The 16,654-nt window shown below is 46.8% G+C and overlaps 1 protein-coding gene and 1 long non-coding RNA gene across 3 annotated transcripts; one reads left to right on the top strand and one right to left on the bottom strand.

The window, feature by feature from the left end:
- Positions 1-1,682: 1,682 nt before the first annotated feature.
- Positions 1,683-7,558, bottom strand: LOC140716362 (uncharacterized). Of its 2 annotated transcripts, XR_012096284.1 has the most exons (4): positions 6,524-7,558; positions 4,079-4,468; positions 2,864-3,005; positions 1,683-2,029 (listed from the first exon to the last, which is right to left on the bottom strand). It is a non-coding gene; the product is annotated as an uncharacterized lncRNA (long non-coding RNA). The 2 variants fall into 2 exon arrangements; XR_012096283.1 differs by having other exon boundaries at positions 1,683-3,005; positions 6,524-7,557.
- A 151-nt stretch (positions 7,559-7,709) lies between these two features.
- Positions 7,710-9,739, top strand: LOC140716361 (mRNA decay activator protein ZFP36-like). Its single transcript, XM_073029024.1, has 2 exons — positions 7,710-7,847; positions 8,259-9,739. The coding sequence occupies exons 1-2, from the start codon at positions 7,809-7,811 to the stop codon at positions 9,087-9,089; spliced, it is 870 nt and encodes a 289-aa protein (XP_072885125.1). The 5' UTR covers positions 7,710-7,808; the 3' UTR covers positions 9,090-9,739.
- The last annotated feature ends 6,915 nt before the right edge of the window (positions 9,740-16,654 follow it).

The raw sequence follows: 16,654 nt of genomic DNA, 5'->3' as shown, positions 1-16,654 counted from the left end.
ACCCATGGCCTGGAGGGATATGGGCTAATACGGGCCAGTGGGGCCAGCCCTGTTAGGCAACTTGGTCTGCATGGGTCATAAACACAAGAGATTCTGCAAAATTCTGGAGGAACTCAGCAAGTCAGGCAGCCTGCAATGAGAAGTTATGGGCAAGGAGCCACAACGATGGGCCTGTTTTCTTTCCCCTGCATAACTCTATTGTTACTTCCACCACATCCTTTCCAGCTCTTCTGAGCTGATGCTGAATGTAGGAGCCGAGTTCTTTTCACACACCCTGCTTCACTCCAGCACCCGACACTCCCCTCCAAGTCAGCTCACATTCTAACCCCTCGCCCCGGTGAATGTGAACTTTACTCCTTCGTGTTTATCCCATTTAATTTGAAAGTCACTACGCAGTGTGTTTTCACTGCATTTTGAGACAGCTTGCTATGTTTTTAAAAGCCCTTATCTCGTTTGTTTTGACCGCCTAACGTCCGCAGCCGCTCTTCTTCGACTAATTTTCCTCTACACGCCCTGCCCCCACCCCAAACACAGACGCCCTGTGACGTCAGTAACCTGAGCCTTGCGCAGTCGGAATCTGTCAGGTGGATGTCGTGGGAAGCAAACAACAGCCAAGGTCAACAACGAGGCCCCAGTTTAGCTCCTCTTGCACAGCAGTGAAGTTTGCTTGCTGTTTCCTCCTCACCCAAGACTGGGGAAGGGTGACAGTGAGCAATTCACAGGGAGCTTAAAGCTTGCAGCCAGACACTGTGGAGTGGTTCAGGTCAAGACTGAAAGACAGAGTGGAGATAGCCAGTATAAAATGATATAGGTGAGGGAAGGTGGACCCAGTTGAGGAGGGGTGACAGGGAGATGGAGGAGGGGAGGGTGGAGATGTCGACAGTGGCTGGGAGGTGATAGGTGAATACAAGAGTGGAGAGTGGTGATAGTGAAAGAGGCTAGGAGGTGATATGGAGGAGGGGAGGGTGGAGATATCGACAGAGGCTGGGAGGTGATAGGTGAATGCAGGTGAGGAGAGGTGATGAGCAGATGGAAGAGTGGAGAGTGGTGATAGTGAAAGAGGCTGAAATCTGCTGCAGACTGTTCTTTGAGGATATAATGAGCGCAGTGGATAGAGGGGAACAGATGGACATTATTTACTAGGATTTCCTGAAGGTTTTCAATAAGGTGCCACATAAAAGACCATCCATTTGCCCAACCCCTGTTAACTGTCTTTTCCTTCCACAGAAATCTGAGGATCCTACTCCATAATTCCCTGAAAGTAACATACAGAAAATGCTGGAGGAGCTCAGCAGGCCAGGCAGCGTCTGTGGAAAAGGGTAAACAGTCAACGTTTCCGGCTGACCCTTCATCAGGACACGATTATTTTGTGTCCACACAAATCAACAGGGTAGTAAAGAAGACAAATGGTATGTTTGCTCTTCATAGACAAGGCACTGAGTTCAAGGGTCAGCCTGTGTCATTGGTTCCGGACCAGTACCAGGGGCTCTCCTTTGGTTGGAGTCAACCATGGGTGTTGCATCCTGTGTGAAACAGAAGCCAGGGCAGTACAATATGGATAGCACGTTGTTGCCCACATAGTAGGCTCCCCTTCCCCACACAGATGATCAATCCACAGGAATGGCAGAGACCGATACAGTTTGGGAGTTTCCAATTAGTGTAGAACTCAATGTAGGACTGCCTTAGGGATTCCAAATCTCGATCTTTCTCTTGGGGCTTACTCCTGAAGCCTTCCCCATGAGTGGGTATAGCCACAAGGCAGCAGAAGCTTGAGATCAGAGTTTTCCTTCTCCTAGACGAGCTGCCAAGCACAGCTGATGAGCCCAGTCTGCCAGTCTTGGCATCTGGGCCAAGACCACAGAATCAGAATCAGATTTATTATCACTGTCCAAATCAAATTTATTATCAAAGTACATATATGTCACCACATACAACCATGAGATTCATTTTCTTGTGGACATTCACAGTCAATGCAAGAAACACAGTAGAATCAATGAAATACCGCACTCGATAGGTCAGACAACAAACTCTGCAAATACAAAAGAAGAAAGCGTAATAATAAAACAGTAATAATTATCGAGAAGATGAGATGAAAAGTCCTTGAACGTGAGTTCATATGTTGTGGGAACAGTTTACTGATGGGGAAAGTGAAGTTGACTGAAGTTATCCCCTTTGGTTCAAGAACCTGATAGTTGAGGGGTAATAACTGTTCCTGAACTTGGTGGTGTGGGTCCTGAGGCTCCTGTACTTTCTTCTACGGTGAGAAGAGAGTATGCCTGGGTGGTAGGGATCCCTGATGATGGATGCTGCTTTCCTGCAACAGCGCTCCATGTAGATGTGCTCATTGGCTTTACCCACGATGGACTGGGCTGCATCCTCTTATTTTGGAATTTTCTGGTCAAGGGCATTGGTTTTTCCATACCATGCTTTGATGCAACCAAATCTGTAGTTTTGCAGTAGCGGTACAGAATAATAATAATAAAAATCTATAAATTACAATAAGAAAGCTGCTTTACCTCTGATATCAATGATTTGCTTTTACCTGAATCAGATCATTTCAAACCAGGTCAGGCACTGGGCTCAAATTAGTTCAGTTCACAGGCACAGACTACCACTCTTGTAATCCTACACTGATTCATCTACCGTATCAAAGCACCTCCCACCAATAATTTCATATCTGAAAATGATCTCTGAATTAGCAGATTATCCACAGGGGCTTCAGTATGTCACTTTTGATTACTTTAATGCTGCAAGAGTTAGTTTAGAAAACCATTCCACCAATCAAGTGTGGCAGTGGAAAAGTGTGTATGGAAATGGAGGAGATAGCAGAGGTACTTAATGAGTTCTTTGCTTCAGTACTCACTGTGGAAGAGGATCTTGGTGATTGTAGGGACATCTTGCAGCAGACTGAAAAGCTTGAGCATGTAGACATTAAGAAAGAGGATGTGCTGGAAAGCATCAAGTTGGATAAGTCACCAGGACCGGGCGAGATGTACCCCAGGCTACTGTGGGAGGCAAGGGAGGAAATTGCTGAGTCTTTGCATCATTAATGGGGATGGGAGATGTTCCAGACGATTGGAGGATTGTGGATGTTGTTCCCTTATTCAAGAAAGGGAGTAGAGATAGCCCAGGAAATTATAGTCCAGTGAGTCTGACTTCAGTGGTTGGTAAGTTGATGGAGAAGATCCTGAGAGGCAGGATTTATGAACATTTGGAGAGGCATAATATGATTCAGAATAGTCAGTGTGGCTTTGTCAAAGGCAGGTCGTGCCTTATGAGCCTTATTGAATTTTCTGAGGATGTGACTAAGCACATTGATGAAGGTAGAGCAGTAGATGTAGTGTATATAGATTTCAGCAAGGCATTTGGTAAGGTACCCCATGCAAGACTTTAAGGAGGCATGGGATCCAAGGGAACATTGCTTTGTGGATCCAGAACTGCCTTGCCCACAGAAGGCAAAGAGTGGTTGTAGATGGGTCATATTCTGCATGGAGGTCAGTGACCAGTGGTGTGTCTCAGGGATCTGTTCTGGGACCCTTACTCTTCGTAATTTTTATAAATGACCTGGATGAGGAAGTGGAGGGATGTGTTAGTAAATATGCGATGACACAAAGGTTGGGGATGTTGTGGATAGTGTGGAGGGCTGTCAGAGATTATAGCAGGACATGAATAGGATGCAAAACTGGGCTGAGAAGTGGCAGATGGAGTTCAACCCAGATAAGTGTGAGGTGGTTAATTTTGATAGGTCAAATATGATGGCAGAATATAGTATTAATGGTAAGACTCTTGGCAGTGTGGAGGATCAGAGGGATCTTGGGGTCCAAGTCCACAGGATACTCAAAGCTGCTACACATGTTGACTCTGTGGTTAAGAAAGCATACTGTGCATTAGCCTTCATCAACTGTGGGATTGAGTTTAAGAGCCGAGAGGTAATGTTACTGCTATATAGAACTCTGGTCAGACCCCACTTGGAGTACTGTGCTCAGTTCTGGTCACCTCACTATTGGAAGGATGTTGGAACTATAGAAAGGGTGCAGAGGAGATTTACAAGGATGTTGCCAGGATTGGGGACCCTTACCTGGTCTCATCTGTCACCTGTGGGCTTATGCTGCTTCCCATTCCTGGCTTTTTCTTCTTCCTGATCAAGTGCCTCGGCCTGAAACATCAGCTGTTTATTCCTCTCCATATATGCTGCCTAACTTGCTGAGTTCCTCCAGACTTCTGTGTTGCAAAATGACTGCCTCCGCTTCATTCACAACTCCACAAGAGTAAAGACTGCTCGTCCACTGCCCCTGACTTGCTTCAGCTAGATGTATTGCAGATATTTCATTTCTTCATGCCAACAGAAGGACGTGGAGACTTCAGAGAGGCACAGAAGAGGCTTACCAGGAAGCTGTCTGGACTAGAGGGTATGAGCTTTAAGGAGTGGTTGGACAAATTTGGGTTGCTTTCTCCGGAGTGGCAGAGACTGAAGGGAGACCAGACAGAACATTAGACAGCTAGTATCTTTTTCCCAGGGGTCAGATGTCCAATACAAAAGAGCATGCATTTATGAAATGGAGAAAGGAGATGTGCAGGGCAGGTACAGGAATGGAGGGTTACAGACGTTGTGTTCCAATGTCTGCCACAATGAGGCCACTCTCAGGTGGAAGAACAATATCTCATATTCTGTCTAGGTAGCCTCCAACCTGATGGCATCATCATCGACTTCTCCTTCCAGTAATTTATTTTATCTTTATTTTCTTTTCTCCACCACCTTTCCTCTTCTTCTATTCCCTAATTTGGCCTTTTACCTCCTCCTCACTGTCTATCCCCTCTGACTCACCGGCTGTGTTCCACTGCAGCCCTGTGACAGGACAGAGCAGAGATACACACTGAACTGAGGATCCCACCCCACCCCCCCCCCCCCCCCCCCCCACCATTGGCCATGACCCATTGATGATTGGGAGTGAGAGTTGAACCAGGGAAACACAACTTGGACTGGGCTTGAGCTGGGTTTAATTTCCAGTGAATCATAGCAAATGGGTCATAAGGTGACCTTGCTGTTTGGGGTAAGGTCACCTGTAAACTGGGACAGACACCTTGGGCAGATTGCAGACCCTCAGATTACTGGGAGCAGTAGCTCCTGTGTTTAAATGCAAGAGAAATCTTGAGCAACACACACGGAATGCTAGAGGAACTCAGCAGGTCATCTCTGGATGGGAGTATTCGGGCTGAGGCCCCTCATCGGCACCCAGCCTTTCCCTTTCACAGACACTGCTCGAATTGCTGAGTAATCGTCCATTGGCAGGTTCTGTTTGAGAAGATAACACAGGGGAGCTGGTGTGTCTCAGTCAGGCAGAACAACACGTGAACAAATGTCGGCATTGAATCCAGAAAACGCAGACACACGGAAGGTCACGGCGTGGTGCCAGGGACTCCTGTAACCCTGGCCTGGCACAATGCGTTGCACTTGGAGGCTTGGAGGGTTATAGGCAATCGTGGGCAGCTGGAAAAAGCTGCAGAAGGTTGTCAACTCTGCCAGCTCTATCATGGGTACTAGCCTCCCCAGCACTGAGGTCACCTTCAAAAGGCGATGCTTGGAGAAGGCAGCATCCACAGGTAAGGACCTCCACCATTCAGGAAGTACCATCAAGGAGCCTGAAGACACACCCTCTATGTTGCAGGAACAGCTTCTTCCCGTCCGCCATGAGATTTCTGAATGGACAATGAACCCATGATCACTACCTCAGTATCTTTCCTCCCTTTTTGTAATACTTTTTAATTGTGTATACCGTGTATGCACCTATTCTGTATATACGCTGTAATTTATAGTTCGTATTACAATGTATTGCTTCCACAAAACAACAACTGATGCCGGTGATTCTGATTCTGGGCAGTTGGGCTGCCAAGCTGACGGGGGACAGCTCCAGCTTCGGCCTGAGCAATGCAATCTGCAATCCGTTACCCCTCTACACCTCCACCTACAGGAACCCGGGGAGATGCAGAACCCTACGGAGGGACAACCTCAGCCCGAGGGAGGGAGGGAGGGAGGAAGAAAGGCATCAGGCGGGTGAATTTACAATACGGATACGCGCACAACACACAGAAACAAGGACAGAGAGAAGAAGCGAGAGTTAGAGACGGGGGCAAGTATTGTCTGTGAAAAAAGAGGGATGCGCATATTGAAAGAGAAGGGAGTGGGAGAGGGAGGGAGGTGAGAGAGCGGGAGAGACGGAGAGGTAGATAGAGATTGACATAACGAGAGAGGGTACTACAGAGGGAGCAATAGGGGAACTAGAAGAGGAGGATACAAAATGGAGGAGGCAGTTAAGCACACTGAGAGAGAGGATACAGAGAGCGTGAGACAAGCATAATGAAAGAGTCTCGGAAAGAGAGAGGGGGTGTAGAGATCCTGATGTCTTTCCGGCTATCATATGGAATGTTTCCCTGGTTTGGGATGTTTAGGGAGGGGTAGCACTTGGCCTGCCCAGTCTAGGGCATCTCGATCACCTTCGGTCCCCACCGGACACTCAGCTCTCACCTGTGGCTCCAAGCGCTTCGACAGGCGGCCCACCCACGTATCCCCGCGGGTGAGAAAGGCACATGCCTGTCCTAGCATGCGAAGTCAGCTCCGGCGGGCTGGGCGGATCCAAATGCCGGGAAGGCGGTTCTGCAAGCCTCCGAAACCAAGGAAGACCCAGCTGTGACGACTTGTACCAAACCTGGACTTCCGAGATCAAGCGAGTGCCACAGATTTTCAACTTTACAAACTTTCCGGCGCTAGTCTCCCGTCATCGTTGGATACGACAGGCAACCACCATAATAATCCTTGACCTTGGTCAGGGATCAAGACTGCATCTTATTATTGTTTGTCCGTCTGTTGGGTGCGGTCTTTCATTGATTATATTGTGTTTCTTGTATTAACTGTGAGTGCCCGCAGGAAAATGAATCTCAAGAGAGGATATGGTGTAGTCTGATAATACATTTATTTTCAGCTTTGAAGTTTGAACGTTGACCTAACCATTATCTCGGTGTCACCTTGCACCTGTAACACTTCACTCACTCAGCACACTGTTCCCGTGTACGACTTCAATGCACCGTTGTTATGAATTGATCTGTACGGACGGTATGCAAGACAGATTTTTCACTGTGGCTCAGTACTAAACGAAAACACCTATTTAAATAAAGAGAAACTGACCGAGAAAGAGACACTTTCACCTGAGTGAGACAAATAGATAAAGAGAGAGAGAGAGAGAGAGAGAGAGAGAGAGAGAGAGAGAGAGAGAGAGAGAGAGAGAGAGAGAGAGAGAGAGAGAGAGTAATTTACAGCTTTTTTTTATTACGTATTGCACTATTCTGCTGCTGTAAAACAACAAAACTCAGGACATATACCGTGATATTAAACCTGATTTGTGGGTGAGAGAGGAATCGCAGAAGGACGGGTGGGGGATGTTGCCTGACATTCAAAGAGAAAGAAAGACGTACACATGCCGAGAGGCACGGTGAGATAGCATAAAGATTCATTCACACACAGAGACTGTGAGACAGACAGACAGGGTTAAGCTGTGGAAGAGGCATATGTTAGGAAACAGACAGAAGAGGGCCAAGGTGAAGGGGAATCTCCCGATTTTCGCCCCGCCCTCTTGCCCCTCTCCTTCCGACTCCGCCCCGCTGACTCACCGCCGATGACAGAGACTCGCCCCTTGTGCCCCGCCCCCAGTGACTCATGCCAGTACGTCACGGCCATGCGGCTATAATAACCCGGAGTCTCGAACGCTAGTCCGCCACTGAGAACTGCAGGCAGTTTGATTAGTGGGCGTAGCGCTATGGCCAGCCTGAAGAATCTGTGCGAGCTTGTATCCGAGGTAAGAGGCTGGGACAGGAATGCCGAATGCGATGTATTGGCGTTGGTGGGGAGAAGCAATGGCGTGAGACTGTCCTAAGGATAGAAAGAGTTGGAATGTTACGCGTTGAATAGCTACGGGGTGGGTGGGGGGGTGGGGTTAACGCCCTCTAGTTGGAGGTGTACGGTCCCTTTTGTAGGGGGTTACGTGCGGAGCTGGAGTGCTGCCTGTAAAATGAAGGAAAGCGCTCTGTTGAGGGTGTTTGGGGAGAGCGGGACGCGCACACCCGGCGAGGGTTGTAGAACTATCGGGAAGGCTTGGAGAATTGGTGCGCGCTCCACTACCAGAGAGGAGTGGGTCGGGCGAAGGTGGGGTGCGCGCCTCCATGGCTAAGAGTGGATGAGCACTGATTCTCCCTCTCTTCCCCCGCAGTTGAATTTCTTGGATCCTGAAGACTTCGCCGCCTGGAAGCCGGGTCCCGAGCTCCGGACAGTCGCACCTCCTGCCGGTTTCCGCCGCCACTCCACCAGCCACTTGCCAACCAGCAGCTCCCGGGCTCGACTTAACGATACATACTGTCCGCTGCAGCCGCGACACACGGACCTTGCTGCCGGCTTGCCCTCGAAACCGTGGCCGGGTTTGGGCTGCTGCACCAGAGACGGGGAGTGGCCGGAGGAGCCGAGGGCCGCGCAGCAGCAGCCGCCACCTTCGCCCCGCTACAAGACGGAGCTGTGCCGGCCCTTTCAGGAGAACAGCTTCTGCCGCTACGGGGATAAGTGCCAATTCGCGCACGGTCTGGCCGAGCTGCGGACCCTCAGTCGCCACCCCAAGTACAAGACGGAGCCGTGCCGCACCTACCACAGCAGCGGCTTCTGCCCGTATGGTAGCCGTTGTCACTTCATACACAACCCCGAGGAGGAGCGCGGCCCCCGGCCTCGCTTGCGCCAGAGCGCCAGTTTCTCGGGCTTGGGCTCAGCCTGGGGGGGCCTGGGGCCCTCGGCCGCCGTTCCTGGCGAGATCGACTGGGCGTTGCTGCGGGCAGCCTTCAGCCCCGAACTGGAAGTGGAGTTGGCCCGGACTCTGGGCCTGAACTGCTGCTCTTGCCGTCACCGCTGTCGCCAGTCAGGCCCGTCCGCCGGTAGGAGCCCCTCGTCTGACTCTCTCTCCGACCAGGAGGATTCGGGCAGCAGCGGCTCGGAGTCGCCCGTCTTCGAGCAGACCCGGCGGCTGCCCATTTTCAGCAGGATCTCGGTTTCCGACTGAGGCCTGGTGGCCTGAGGTGTGGCACCCTACTCCTTCCCCGGGTGTGGGGAAAAGATGTCTGGATGTCACGCCACGTTTCCTACTCGTAGGTGTGTGACGGGATTATCTTCCAAGGATGTTGACTGAGCCCCATCCTTTCCCTGGGGGTACCCAGGCATCACCTGCACTGCCCTAGGGTTGTGACTGGGTGGACAAGATCTCACTACCGTAGTTGCGACTGGGGGGCTTTCCCAGTAGCCCTCCCTCTCTTAACCATGGACGCTAGACCTTAATCGGGAAGCGTCCATATGGGCGGTGGGGCCAATGGCCCCGATGTAGCAGAACTACTACCACATGCTTCCTGGGGGGAAGCGTCTTGAGTTTGTGGTAGTTCAACCTGTCCTGGCTCAAACTGGTAATCGGGTACCCTATAGTACAATGCATTAACCTTGTACCAAGTGTTTTCAACCTTTTTCTAAGCTGCCTAATGTACAATATAGATTATATTTAAATTATTTATTGAAGATTTTGGAATGTTGTATATTTAATAATATAGTACTATATTTTTAGATAATTTATCCTTTATAAAGAAACGTGTTCTGAATATATCAATTATAATGGTTCCAGTGCCTTATAACTGATTTCAAAATAAAACAGAAATTTTGCTCCTAGTTAATGTGTTGTATTTCCTTAAACTTTAATCTGTTTACACCAGTATGGTTAATCATTCAGGACTTGGTGTCTACCTAGAATGCACATTCTAGCTGCAGTAGGATTCTGCATTCTCTCTTCTGTTTGACTATCTCAAATGTACTTTTGCATGGGATGAGCCTAGATGGCAAGTACACCATCCATCTTTCAAACTGATTGCAAAATAGTTTTGTATTTCAGTACAGACTAACCTTGGCATAAGGAGACCAGGGATAGTTATAGCTGTTGTACACTGCTTTATCAGTGCTAATTGATAACTGAAAAGTACACAATATCTTGCTTTGCCTAATACAAACTTTTTAAAAGTCCTTGTGCTGCCCAATGTGGGTAGGATGTGTTGGCTTTGATAAGTTACCTGATCCTCCCAGGTGATGAGGATCAAAATTGTGCTCTTCCAAATACCAAGAGTTCCAAACTCCATCTCAATCCACTCTGGCCTCGGTGCTGTGCAGTCAGGGAATGGTTTGAGCCTCTACACAATGCTGGGGTGGAACTGAGTTGCAGCAGTGGACTCCTTATTTAATATAGTAATGTAGCCTGCTGAAATCACATTGCTGGCCACAAAAGCAGCTGCCTTTCTCGATCACTCTTGCTTTTGTTTCTCCAGCCTCCAGTGTAGCTAAACCACCTAGTGCTGGGAGTCTGCTTGACTTTACTCCCCAGAACATTTATCTCCCCCAAAAAATCTCTCTACAGTAAGGTGTTTGAAACTTCCATGGCTGCCAGTCATCACTGAATGTATGCACTCTTGTTTACTTGTGCACGAGGCCCCTGTCATCCTAAACCATTCTGAGGCCAGGCCAGAAAACTGCTATTTTCAAACAGAATTGGCTTATCAGTTGTGGATGTTTGCCATTTAACAAATTGAATTCCTCACTTGCAAGATCAATCACCATTCATAAAGTTGAGTAAAACTTAAAGCTGACAAGGATGATATTTTGAAGTTAAGGTAAGTGGTGTATTTCACATCCTTCTGTTATCCCCATCTCATCTGTCTTTGACACCCCCTACTGTGCAAAGGGAAGCTGTATTCTTAGGTTGATTACACACTACCACTGACATTCTCACCTATCTGCACAGTAGGCAAATTTGGCTCCAGCAGTCTGACCTCCTTTGTCAGGGTTTGACTACACACTGCTGGAGTGATCATCACCTGCATGTTGACTTTAACTCTGGCCTTACTACAACTTCCACACCAGTACCTGTGGCCATCATTTCTGTCAAACTGCATTCCTGTAGCTGGAAGGTAACTATCTCTAAATGTGATGTTCATGTAATTGAGCCTGGCATGTGTGCTGTAATGCTGCAAGTTCTGAACTCAGGCATTCAAACACATTCAATTTAGTTTTCCAGATGACAAGATTCAAGGCTACAGGTAAGACTGAAGTCTCCTGTATTTGTCTTGGTGTGGGGTGGCACAGCAGTTCTTGCAGTGCTTTACAGCACCAGCTGTAAGATCAGGGTTCTATTCCTGCCACTGCCAGGAGTTTGCACATTCTCCTCTAACCGTGTGGGTTTTCTGCCACTTTGCAAAGGCGTAGGGTTAGGTAGGCGTGGTATATTGTCCGAAGTGTGGCAACACTGCAGGCTGCCCTCAGCACAAACCTTTGTTGCAAACAATGTATTTTACTCTATGCTTTGGTGTTTCAAATAAAGCTAATCTTTAACTTAAAATGAGTTTCTTTGAAATGTAATCAAAACAGTTATACCTTAACTAAAGGGCAATAATCACTCCTCAGGCAGCTCCTGCCCATCTGGGGAAGTCTCGGGCTACGTCATCAGTCACCACACAATCTACAGATCATAGCGGCACAAAGTCTGTCTTGAACCTTCAAGTTTGTCACTTCTCTGGAAAGTAAGGCTTATCAGTACTGCATGGAACTGGTTTACAGATCTCTCAACATTTCATCTGTCTGATTCATCTGTGTGTCTCAATTTCAAGCAGTGTGAATCAATCTATTCCCACACTCCCAGCACATGAGTAAGCCCAGACTGGAATGTGCTGACAGATTACAGTAAACATGTTGAGAGTTAATTTTACTGTGCTAGCACAAAAGTGGAGATTGTCTATTCTCCTGTGCTGGGAAGAGATAGCAATCAATTCTTGTGTGTGTGTGAGAGAGTGTATCTGTGACTGTGTGTGTGCATCTGTGTAGAAGTAGTAGAGGCCAGTTCAGTTGTGTCATTTAAGGTAAAATTGGATAGGTATATGGACAGGAAAGGAGTGGAGGGTTATGGGCTGAGTGCGGGTAGGTGGGACTAGGTGAGATTAAGAGTTCGGCACGGACTAGGAGGGCCGAGATGGCCTGTTTCCGTGCTGTGATTGTTATATGTTATATGCGAGTGTGTGTATGTGTGTGTGTGTGAGAGAGAGTGTATCTGTGACTGTGTATGAGTGTGTGTGTGTTTCTGTGTGAGTGAGTGTGTGGGTGTGTGTGTGTGTGTGAGCTCAATGATGACTGCTGCCTACTAGATTTTTGTCCTCAGCACCATTCACGTACCCAACATCTCTAAACCCATCATCCTTCACCCCTACAAAACTCAATCCCTATCTCTAATAGCTGTACTCCAATATTTCCAGACCCACCCACTGCAACACCAACTAATCCCATCCACCTTCACCTAAGCACTACCACCCCAGCTCCATCTCTAGCCCACACACCCTCTATCCCATCCACTCCAATATCTCGAAAGCCATCGAGCAACACCTACCACAGCTAAATAAGCCCAATCCCTATCTCCAACACCTCTAATCCCATTCACCCCATTTCCAAACACACCTACCTTCACCCCCAGCATTACAAACCCAGCCCAAACCCTATCTCCAAAACACCTAATCCTATCTACCTTCACCTCCAACACTACCAACCTGGCCCAATCCCTATCCACCCCAACAACTCCAAACATATTCACCTCTAATCCCATCTTCCCTCAATGTTTCTGAACACCTTCATGCCAACACCTCTAATCCCATTCACTTTAATTTCCATCACCCCATCTCCATCCACTCCCAACATCTCCAAATTTATCCACCTTCATCTCCAACATCCCTGATCCCATATACTTTCACTCCAACACTCCTAATCTCATCCACCTTCACTCCAACAGCCTAATTCCATCCACATATATATCTACCCATAACCTGTCCTTCCTCATCTCAACCCCAAAGTGATTTACTCCTCAATATTACCCACTGAAGGTAGGGTAATGCAGCCACATTTTGTGGAGCCCTTACGATACACCAGGGAAAGGCTGCACCCCTTCTAGGTCCTCCAAGCGATGTCCAAACTCATGTCCAACCTTCCTTCCCCCATCTCATTTAATTCCATTCAGCTGCTGACCTCACAAATACCTTCTCACTTAAAATATTGGCTATTTCTCTGCCTCCAAGGATGCTGCTTGACTTTCTGAGTTCCTCCAGCAGCTTATTTTAAGTTCCCTCTACCTTGTCCTGTCACGCACTCCCAGAGCAAAGACTAGCTGTCAATTTATTCTATAATAAGATATAGGAGCAGAATCAGGCCATTTGGCCCATCAAGTCTGCTCTGCCACTTCATCATGGCTGATCATTTTCCTCTCAGCCCCAATCTCCTGCTATCCCCCTATATCCTTTCATGCCCTGACCAATCAAATATCTATCAACCTTAAATATACACAATGACCTGGCCTCCACAACCGCCTGTGGCAATGAATTTCAGATTCACCAGCCCTCATCATTCCTCCTCATTCCCCACCCCCAACCACTGGAGAAAGAAATATTCTGTTGCATGTATGGGCACCTTCCTGACTCTCAGACTGGAATTCGTTATCACAGTTTCTGAGCAGAAAGAGAAGTGTGAAGTGTTCTCAGTCTCCACAACCTTTTCTTGGTGTGGTCTTCTCAGTTTCCTGAAAGCAGACAGCTGAACTTGGGGGGCATCACTGAGCTGAGAGTGAACTGGGTTTACAGTGCTAATGTAGCTTTGAAGTAAAAAGAGGAAAGTAAGATAGGAATTTTAAAGAAAAAGAGCAAAGTGATTAATGCAGGTTACAGAAATGGGTATCGATATCTGTCAGCAAGAGTAAAGGCCCTTCTTATGAATGTACACAGCATTCACAGGAAGGCAGACCAGGGACAGGAGGAATACAATGTAACAATGGCAAGACATACTTGCAGAGTGACAAAGGCTGGAAAATAAACATTTTGTTGAAGGCAGAGTGGAAAAAGAATGTTAGACATTGTTCTATCACTCTAAGAAGGTAAAGAGAGAGTATGACAGCTTGGATTTACAGCCTCAGTTTCTGATTTAACTAAATTAATTCATCTTAGTATTAGGTAAAGCCCTATTAGATCATTCTCCTGAAGTACGTGATTAATAATTCACCCTTTCATCACACAATACTAAACCAAAGGCATAACTTGTTCACGATCTCCTGGGTGAACGATCGTATATATAAACTTCAGGCTCTGGGCTTCAATACCTCAGAGTCTGTCCTGGGCCCATTGATAAAATCATGAAAAAGGCAGGCCAGATGCTATATTTCATTAGGAGTTGAGAAGATTTGGTATGTCACTACAGGTTCTAGCACATTTCTACGGCTGTACAGTTGAGTGTATTCACTGCCTGGTATGGAGGTCCCAATGCACTCAAAAGAGGCTGCAGAGGGTTGTAGACTCAACCAGCTCCATCACTGGCACAACCATCCTCACCCACCACTGAGAACATCTTCTAGAGTCGGAAGAGACATCCATCATTAAGGCCATTCGCCACCTGAGACAAGCCTTCTTCTCAGTGCTACCATCAAGACCCACATTTAACATCTTAGGAGCAGTTTCTTCCTGCCACTGTCAGATTTCTGAACAGTTCATGAACCCTATCCTGCTATTCCTCTTTCGCATTATTTATTTGTCAGAACTCATAGTACTGTAATTTTTTATGTCTTGCACCGTATGGCTGTCATAAATCAATAACTTTCACAGCATAAGTCAGGGATAATAGACCTGATTCTGAATCTGCTCTGTACCATATGCGACAATTAACCTCTGATAATCCAGCACCTTCAGGACTTTGCTGGTGCTGGACTGGTAGACTTTTCTGATTACAGGAGGTAACTGCTCTTTGTATTCCAATACACTGTCTATTCAATTTTTAGATGCATAAAAAGTTTTATTATAGAGTATAATAAATAATAAATGTTCTAGGGAATGTAGTGGGAAACCAGGACTTGGTTGGTTTAAAGGAGCATGCGAAACACGTGGAGGAACCCCACATGTTCACGAGGAGAACATACAAACTGGGGTGGAATTGAACCCGGATTGCCAGCTCTGTAAGAGCATTATGCCAGCCGTGCTGCCAATGTGTGCCACAGGAGTGCCAGGAAATGACAATGTCCAACAAGAGAGTCAGACCACCTATCCTCAATATCAGGAACCAGTCCTCATCAAAGGTGGAGAGGGACCTTTAAACTCAACTTTAAACTCAGTGTTATTATTTCAGAGGACCTGTCCAGGACGCAAGATCAATTACAAAGAAAGCACGGCAGAACCTCTATTTCCTTATGAGTTTGTGAAGATTCGTCATGACATCTAAAACTTTGGCAAACTTCTATAGATGTGTGGTGGAGAGTACATTGACAGGTATGGAAACACCAATGCCCTTGAATGGAAAATCCTACAAAAAGAAATGGATATAGCTCAGTCCATCAAAAGTAAGGCCTCTTCATCACTGAGCACATCTACACAGAGCGATGTCACAGGAAAGCTGCTTGCTTCATCAGGGACCATCACCACCCAGGCCTTGCCCTCTTCTCACTGCTGCCTCAGGAAGAAGGCACAGGAGCTTCAGGAACAGTTATTACCCCTCAACCATCAGGCTCTTGAACCAGAGGGGATTAATTTACTCAACTTCACTTGTTCCACAACCAATGGACTCACTTTCAAGGACTCTTCATTCACATTCTTGATATTTCTTGCTTATTTTTTATTATTATATTTTTTCACTTTAGTATCTACACAGTTTGATGATTTTTGCACACTGCTTTTTGTCCATCCTGCTGGGTGCAGCCTGCCATTGATTCCACTGTACTTGTTGTATTTTCTGTGAATACACACAAGAAAATGAATATCTGGGTTGTATATGGTGACATTTATGTACATTGATGATAAATTTACTTTGCACTTTGATGTGTGGGAACAGAAACAGAGTTAATATTTTGTGTCAAAGATCCTTTGTCAGAATTGGGAGATTATTAAACTGCAGGGAAGGTGGTCGTTGAGGGGTGGGCGTGTTTCTGATACAGTAACACTGGGGTGAGTCTGAGGTAAGTTGTAAACAAGATTATCAGGTCAGTGAGTGAAAGAAAGCAGTTAGTGTGAGAATATAAACTATACAAAACTACGGTATGTGGGAGTTGTGAAATGCAGAGCATGTCCTCCACTCCAGAGGGAAAATGAAACAAACAAGCTGAACCAATATCACAAATGGATGGAGAATTCCCTGAAGCTGTAGATTTTACTATTAAGTACTACAGGTTCCCTGACTTGCAAATATATCACCAGTCTGGGTCCTAGTACTCCCTCCTCAACAATTCTGGAAATCCCTTCAACAGAAGGATTGTGGGGGCTCAAGAAACCTACTCACCCCAACCCCTCAGGGGCAATTATGTAGGGCAACAAATAGTGGCCTTGCCAGAGGTGTCCAGCTATTGAAAAAAAAATTAAGCCTACAATGGCACCATTTATTAGTGACTGTATGCATGTAGCTCCAATTGGAATCATTAAAAATTCACATTTAGGACCACTACAGCTGAAATCCTGGCACAGCCATGGATTCAGTAAGCAATGTCATCTTAAGATGTTTAAAACATCTATTAGTACTCAAAATTAATGAACCTCA

Source organism: Hemitrygon akajei, chromosome 25 (assembly GCF_048418815.1).
Source record: "Hemitrygon akajei chromosome 25, sHemAka1.3, whole genome shotgun sequence".
Classification (NCBI taxonomy): domain Eukaryota; kingdom Metazoa; phylum Chordata; class Chondrichthyes; order Myliobatiformes; family Dasyatidae; genus Hemitrygon; species Hemitrygon akajei.
This window is presented reverse-complemented; position numbering and strand designations above follow the sequence as displayed.

Excerpts from the sequence above, each read along its gene's own strand:
- LOC140716361 (XM_073029024.1), top strand. The coding sequence starts at position 7,809 with ATGGCCAGCCTGAAGAATCTGTGCGAGCTTGTATCCGAG. Across the intron at positions 7,848-8,258 it reads TGTGCGAGCTTGTATCCGAG|TTGAATTTCTTGGATCCTGA; the intron begins GTAAGAGGCTGG and ends CTTCCCCCGCAG.